The sequence below is a fragment of the Bubalus bubalis genome, chromosome 1, assembly GCF_019923935.1.
Source record: "Bubalus bubalis isolate 160015118507 breed Murrah chromosome 1, NDDB_SH_1, whole genome shotgun sequence".
NCBI classification, from domain to species: Eukaryota; Metazoa; Chordata; class Mammalia; order Artiodactyla; family Bovidae; genus Bubalus; species Bubalus bubalis.
The window spans coordinates 81,835,202-81,843,476 of record NC_059157.1 but is presented as its reverse complement, the minus strand read 5'-3'; the positions used below and the strand labels follow the sequence as shown (position 1 = coordinate 81,843,476).

At 38.4% G+C, this 8,275-nt stretch overlaps 1 protein-coding gene across 1 annotated transcript; it reads right to left on the bottom strand.

The window, feature by feature from the left end:
* Positions 1-2,730: 2,730 nt before the first annotated feature.
* LOC123332971 (casein kinase 2 subunit alpha' interacting protein) lies at positions 2,731-6,362 on the bottom strand. Its single transcript, XM_044940545.1, has one exon. The coding sequence runs from the start codon at positions 6,035-6,037 to the stop codon at positions 3,863-3,865; it is 2,175 nt and encodes a 724-aa protein (XP_044796480.1). The 5' UTR covers positions 6,038-6,362; the 3' UTR covers positions 2,731-3,862.
* Positions 6,363-8,275: the final 1,913 nt, after the last annotated feature.

The following is an 8,275-nucleotide window of genomic DNA, read 5'->3' as shown; positions in this document are numbered from 1 at the left end:
ATTCAATAGGAACAAAGCAAATCTGCTTTGAATATAAAAATTTGCTTTTTGAATAGAAAAACAGACAACAGCCAGAATACATATAAACTCTGGCTTATTACCTGGAACAACCAGCCCAGGAAACCAACCCTTTATCTGTAGTAACTGGCCCAGGAAGCGAGCCTGCTATTACCACTCTTTCTAGTAATAATCTAGGACACCAAATAATAACCCAAAATAGCTAGGACATGATTAATAACTGATAGCTTCCCTAATTGTTGTCTCCATTTCCAACTTAGAACCAATCAGAGAGACACAAACATGTGCTCCTAACCTATCACAGTGGACGCCCTTCTTCTAGTTAGCTTGCTTACAGCTTCCCCATGCCAACAGCTTCCAATCAGGGCATAATTGTCCTCCAATTAAAAGACAAAACAAAAAGAGTGTTAAATTATCATCCAGATATGTGACAACTCAGAGAACTCACCTTCAATTTCCCAACAGCTATGTAGCCTGTTCGCATGTCCAGGCCTTTCCATTTAGAGAAAAAGGCACTAATGAGATGCAATTAATATCTTTTAAAAATTACTTTCAGATGATCTCTTCATTTAAATCTAGTAAATTCTAAGTCCCTCTTACCCTCCTAAAATCTGAACTCATCTGTACAAGACCTGACAAAAATTTCTTGACCTTCTGACACAACACATGTTGTTCCGTATTTTGAAATCTCTTGGTATGTCAGCTGGGAGAGAGAGTTGGATACTTGCTATTGTCATTCATTTTCCTGTTCAGTTTCATGTGATTTTATTTCCAAATTTAAAAACTAGGAAATATATGTTTAAAGAATTCTTTTAAAAAATATTCAAAGTAGACACTGTTCTGATTAAGAACAAAATAAATAACGGCCAATACAGTAAGTGAAGTGAAGTGGAAGTCACTTGATCGTGTCTGACTCTTTGTGATCTCATGGACTGTCGAGTCCATGGAATTCTCTAGGCCAAAATACTGGAGTGGGTAGCCATTCCCTTCTCCAGGGGATCTTCCCAACCCAGGAATCAAACCCAGGTCTCCTGCATTGAGAGAGGATTCTTTACTAGTTGAGCCACAAGGGAAGCCTGCCAATACAGTAAAGAAGTTAAAAACAACTAAATAAATCATAGTTCAAAAATAAATAAAAATAAAAAATTACAATGAGGCATAAAGCTTAGAGAATAAGCTAAACAATGGAAACAAACCTGTAAATTACAGCAACAAATAAAAATCAGTTGAACTCCTTGATTTAATTCCATACATATTTATTGAAATCTTAGTATATGCCAGGTTTCGTTAGGTCCAAAGAGGTTAGTAGTAAACATGATAGACACAGGACCTCCACACATGAAATTCAGTTTAGTAGAGAACATATTAAACAAGTAATTATACAAGTGATATGTGTCATCAAAACAGATGCTCAGGATGAGTTAAGCACATGGCAAGGATTTTCTGAAGAGGTTGGAGAAATCCTTGAACACATTATCACACACCTAAGTTCTATCTCATCATCACTGGTCAGCTATGCAACATCATATTTAATACTGAAATACTAAAAAGGAACACTTTTAATATTTGAAACAAGACAAGGATGACTACTGCAATATTTGTATATATGTTCTCACCAAGACAAAAGGTACAAAAAACAATTCAATACTAGTATGGGAAAAAGCAAATAGATGAAGCATTACTTATTTCAAAGAATTTTAAAAAGATGAAGAGCTTCACTAGCATTAACTCAATCTTAATACATATTTTCAAGAATATACTGTATTTCAAGGACTACATAAAAAAGTAGACATCAAATGGTGAATAATAAGTTTTCATTCTAGTGAGTGAAGACAGACAAGAAACAATTGGTTTATATTATGGTTAAGACCAGTATAAAGAGTAAAAATAAAGTTTCATGGTAATAAGAAGCCAACTAAACCCTTCAGTTGTGCATGGATCAGGAAAAGGCTTTCCAGAAGAGGTTAGAGCCCTGTAGAGCAAAAATATATAAATGGAAAGATTATTCTAGACACCAGAATTGTTGATTCCAAAATGTAGGAGGCTTGCTTCCCACTGTAAAGAAATTAATGTGGCTGAGACTGGAAAAGAGAAAGAAATCAGTCTTGAAAATTATCATGACTCAATCTTAGAAGGAATGATAAAGGTTATAAACAGTGAAATGGCATCATCAACTTTGATCTCAGAAATATGTTCAAAAGTTAAAATGCATGTTTAGGACTTATTTCAGTAATACAGCTGACAAATCTGTGACCACAACTAGAACAGTGGCAATAGGGTTGGAGAAAAAAGCTAGATTCTATAGATAAGGTCATCTAGTCAAGGCTATGGTTTTTCCTGTGGTCATGTATGAATGTGAGAGTTGGACTGTGAAGAAGGCTGAGCGCCAAAGAATGGATGCTTTTGAACTGTGGTGTTGGAGAAGACTCTTGAGAGTCCCTTGGACTGCAAGGAGATCCAACCAGTCCATTCTGAAGGTGATAAGCCCTGGGATTTCTTTGGAAAGAATGATGATAAAGCTTAAACTCCAGTACTTTGGCCACCTCATGCAAAGAGTTGATTCATTGGAAAGACTCTGACGCTTGGAGGGATTGAAGGCAGGAGGAGAAGGGGACGCCAGAGGATGAGATGGCTGGATGGCATCACTGACTCGATGGACATGAGTCTGAGTGAACTCTGGGAGTTGGTGATGGACAGGGAGGCATGGCGTGCTGGGATTCATGGGGTTGCAAAGAGTCGGACACGACTGAGGGACTAAACTGAACTGATAGATAAGGTCATGGGACTCACGGACTTGGAGGGGGACAGGCAATGAGAAAACAGACTCCATGACAGATGATGGTACATCCATTAAAACAGGGAACACAGAGGACAAAGGATGTGAAGATGCAAACTGTAAAGATGCCTGTACAATGTTTCAACTGGAATGTATGATATGCAATCTAGTGATTAGAAAGAAGTAGAGTGGAGAGGCAGAATTGTGAGTCATCAGTGTATGCAAGAAAAACTAATTCTAGCTCTTTTGGATAGGTATAATTATTTAAGGTAGTAGGTAAGACAATTCCCTTCTCTTCCCACTACTAATAGACCCAGTGGAACAGAAACATTTTTTAAACATTTTTATTAACTCATTTATGTTGTATAAGTAGAAGTGATGAACAGGTGACTTTACAGCCTATCATTTAAATATTGGCACAGTTAGCATGAGGTAGGGTTATCTGTACCAGTTGGTTATTCTTTTCTGAGATTTGCTAAGGTTGAATAAATCATTGCATTTAAGAGTGCGGGATCTTACCATAGAAAATTGTCTCTAGGAACACATGACTGAAAAGATTCCTTCCTATATCTATTAACTGTTAAACATGATCTGAACTTTCTTTAGAGATAGGGAACCAGATTAGCATAACTTGTTTTAAGGATATTGCCATTATTATGTCTTATGAGGAAGGAGGATAGCAGTGGGTTGGATACTGTTCAAGGCAGGACAAATGAGATATTTATGGTCTGTGGCCAGGTATTATTAATTCATTTAACAATTATTTTCTAGTGGCTACTGTAAGCCAGGCACATGGTTAAAAACATAGGATTCCATTTTGGGCTTCTAGAAGCTCATAGTCTATTATTTAAGACTATTATTAGTCTATTATTTAAGACTATTAAGTTTATTATTTAAGACTCTTAAAATAGACTTAAGAGTAATAGTTCCCCTTAACTAATTGCTTCATCAGCTGAAATATAGAGGCACACTTAGTTAATACTAAGAATTTTAATAAGCATGATAGGAAATCAAACTAATGTCAAAGAACTAAGAGGTCAACTGCCTTCAAAGAAACAAAAAGTTAATTTAATCAAGATTTCTCTCATTTTGAAACTTTGTCTGGAAAATTTTGAACACTGTCTTGGGCCCCTTTCTCCTTTTAACTGTGGTGTTATTCCTCATAGGCCTTGCTTTGGGAGATGGTGATTGACTTGGACATGGTTTTCCAGGAAGTGGCTGGTGATTTTTACTACATATAAACTCAAGCCAGGAGACCCCTGGAGGCAACCGGTGGTAACTAAGTAACTTAGTGAACACACAGTCTGAGACAGTAGACTCTTTTGGAGGAGGAGGAGGGGGTAAGAGGGCTACAGTGGAAAAGGAAGAGGAGGAGGAAGATGAAGATGATGAGGAGGACAAAGAGGTGGAGGAGGAAGAGGATGGAAGTACGGACTGGAACTGAGGGTTACTGTTTTTCTTCACATAAAGCAGCCAGTCTACAGCCTGGGGCTGTTGGCTTACAGCTTGGTTTTCGGGGGCTACTGTCAGCCAGGTCTTCTTTTCATTAGATCCCTGAGTGATATCAGATTCCGATATAGGGAAAATGTTTGATATCTTCTCCATTCCTTCAAGATTGTCTTCAGGGGCTTCATCAGGCTGATTTTCTTTCACAGGGAGTAAAAAAGTAGTCTCTGGTATGGAAAGGATAAACACTAGTTTCACCATTATCTCTTTCTCAGGAGTGAGTTCAGGTGTTGGGATGACAAACAGTGTGGCAGCATGGGGGTCTTTCCTTCCTGTAAGATGGCTACAATGAGATTTTATGCAGGAGGCACAGGCTAAACAAACCATATAACTTGATGAAAGGCGGGGACCAGGACGAGGATTTGGTCTTCCCCTCATCCTTCGAAAGAGAATCTGCCTACAGAGATCCCTCTGGATTCTGGTCTTGGAGAGAGAATTGACAATTTTATTTACAACATCATCAGGGACAGTTCCACCTTTAACAATGTAGGGTTGAGTGTAATCCAAAGTCCATGGAATGTCTTTACTGGGTCCTGTCTCTTCATAATGACCAAAACTGCTTTTACGCTGGAGTCTGGAGCCCAGTGGTAAAGCAGCTATGTTCCTCATGGAGTGCCTGGAGCTTAATATTGACTGACCTGAGACATTTGGTTTGGGATGAGGTGAGGAAAGATCTGTGGCTTTGTGTTTGTCACTTGGTGAAGTGGTGTTCTGCAATCTGGAGTGACATGTTGCTGAGCTCGGGGTCCTGAAGTCATGATCAAGTGTTTTGGGCTGGAACAATGGCAAACTCTTTGACTGGTGGACAGAGTATGGTAAAGGTGACTTTCTTGGTTTTGAATTGGACAGTGGTAATCTCAGAACACTGGAATTGGACCTTAATACAGGTGGTGTCTGAAGTCTGGAGTCAGGTAATGATGAGCTCAGAGTCATTTGACTAGGCTCCAAATGATGGGCTTCAGGTGATGTCTGAAACAAGTCATTTATTTGAGATGTGGAGTTGAGTGATGGTGAGCTCAAACATCTTTGATTGTGCTCTAACAAAGATGACCATAGGCTGTCCAATGAAGAGGCTTTCTGAGGCTTGGACTGGGGTAATGCTGAGTTAAAGGCTCTTTGATTAGGTTCCAAAGATGATGATGTCCATAGGTAGTCTGGGGAAGGAGTTTCTTGATGTTTGACAGCATATAGTGATGAACTTGACACTCTTCGAATAGATTTCAGTGAAGGTGATGTCCAGAAAAGATCTAGGGAAGATGTATTCGGAGGTTTAGGAAAGGATAACTGTGAGCTACAGTCTGTTTGAGTCTGCTCTGGTGACAATGTCTTAATGAGGTCAAATGAAGATGTATTCTGAGGTTTAGGGTGGAACAAAGGTGAGCTCAGGGCTTTCTTATTAGGCCACAAGGGAGTTCTCTGCTGGAGGTGTAGTGAAGGTGTGGCCTGATGTTTGGAGTGAGATAATGGTGATTTTAGAACCCTGTTATAGCAGTCCCCTGAAATTGTGTCCTGAGACTTGACAGAGGGCAATTCTGAGCATCTCTGTACCTTCTGGCTAGAGTTTGGTGGAGGCACTACAGGGTTATTACTATGGGATTGTACTCTGACCACAGATTGGTTATTGGGCTGATTTAATTTTTTGTCTGTGTATTGACACGTTAATGAGCTGGTTGCGGCCAGTTGGTAAGAGTGTTCTAATGGCATGAAGCGTTGATCATAATATGCTAGTGGCACCATCCTGGGCTAGTCATAGAGGTCTTTCTGAAAGCAGTTGGCTTGTAGGGATGTTTCGGTAACTGATACAGTCTTTTAGCTGGATTCCATGGACAACAAATACTTCTAAACAAATAACTTAAGAAGTGGCAAACATCTGTCTTGTAACCTTTCTGTTAATTCCTAAATATTATAGGTGTCTCAAAATTGAGGTGTAAATGAGGTTGAAAAAAAGTGTCACCAATTGAGATTCTTCTCTGTCTTCTCTTTAGCTTCCTAGAGTTTTTTTCCTCTTGAGGAAATGACACCTGTTAACAAAACAGTGAAGAGATTTCAGAAGAGGGCCTGATAGGGATGTTAATTTTCTCAAACAATTTTGTAGTGACAAGAGAACAACTCTGTGTGTAAATTTTGAGTAAAGTTTTCTAAACATTCAGCTGCCCATATGTAAAATAGGTAAATATAATGTTTAATTTTTTGGACTAAAGACTAAATAATATACCTAAAATGTAAAACAGTGCCCAAGATATAGGAGATGCTCAGTAATGCTGCTGCTAAGTCACTTCAGTCGTGTCCAACTCTCTGCGACCCCATAGATGGCAGCCCACCAGGCCCCACCGTCCCTGGGATTCTCCAGGCAAGAACACTGGAGTGGGTTGCCATTTCCTCCTCCAAAGCATGAAAGTGAAAAGTGAAAGTGAAGTCTCTCAGTCGTGTCCGGCCCTCAGCAACCCCATGGACTGCAGCCTACCAGGCTCCTCCATCCATGGGATTTTCCAGGCAAGAGTACTGGAGTGGGGTGCCATTGCCTTCTCCAATGTTCAGTAATAGGTAATAGCTATTTTGGGTATTCTTTCAATGATTGCTTTAGTTTAAAAAAAATTGAGATAAATTTATTGCATGAAATAATAGACTCTTAAAGTGAAATGGAAGTTCATCTTATATGTGAGCATGCATGCTTAGTCACTCAGTCGTGTCCCACTCTACCCCAAAATCTCAAAACAATTCAAGTACAAAACAGAAGAATCAATAAAGTTATTTCTCCTTGTAAAGAAATCATCTTTTCTGCATCTTCTATCTTGGTCCTTAAAATCTAGTCATCTAATTCAATATCTTTGAAATCATCCTGGACAGATTCACCTTCCAAAACCATCTAGATGCCAGTATCTGTTGATTTTATCTCTTTCAAATATTAATTCACATTTTTTTCTATTCAATTCCACTATTTCTTATACTCTTTTTTCTATTCAATTATACTTATACTCTAGGCATATCTCATCTAAACTAATATATTTATGTTTATATATCTTTCTGCCATAACCTTTGTCACTCTTTTCCCTCTCCTCTGCCACAAATCCAAAAGCAAACTCTTGCTGGTGAGAGACAGTCACTCCTCACCCAAAGAACTTCATTTTGCTTCTGCCTGCATGAATAATAGGGCTTCCTGGTGGCTCAGCAGTCAAGAATCCGCCTGCCAACACAGGATATATGAGTTTGATGCCTGAGTGTGGAAGATCCCCTGAAGAAGGACATGGCAACCCATTCCAGTATTTTTGCCTGGAAAATCCCACGGACAGAGGAGTCTGGTGGACTACAGTCCATAGGGTCCCAAAAAGTTGGACACCATTGAGCATGCAACATGCATGAATAGTAACAACTAAATTTACTTGTGATTGCTGGATTTTGTGTGTTGTGTCTTAACATCAATACTTTAAAGAGGGGAGGGAACAGCATACCCTACTGCATATATATCACATTCTAACATACATCTATATAGTAATATAGAGTAACACCATGATCTTGATGTATGGAAAGATTTCTTAAAACATAGAAAGCCATAACCATTAAAAATTGATAAACTAAAATGAAAAATTCTCAGTCATCAAGAAATGCCATCAAAGAATGGGAAAAATAAATATTTGCAATGCATATATCTGAAAAAGAGACTCATATTCATTACAACTTCTGCAAGTTACTCAGATAAAATAAGCAGTGCAGTTAGAATGACAGGCAAAACATGGGATGAGCACATCACAAAAGAGGATATCCAAATACTAATGCAATATGAAAAGATGTTCAGGATTGTTAGAAACCAGTCAAACACATATTTAAACTACAGAGAGATACTACGACACATTATCAGAATGTGACTAAAATAATATGAAAACTTACAAAGCTAATAACTGGTGATTATATAGCCTAATTAGTATATTATATATATATGCACACATACATATGTATATATTATATTCCACTCTTAGA

What these genes read in the sequence shown, in the direction of transcription:
- LOC123332971 (XM_044940545.1), bottom strand. Translation starts at nt 6,037, where the DNA reads ATGGTGCCACTAGCATATTATGATCAACGCTTCATGCCATTAGAACAC.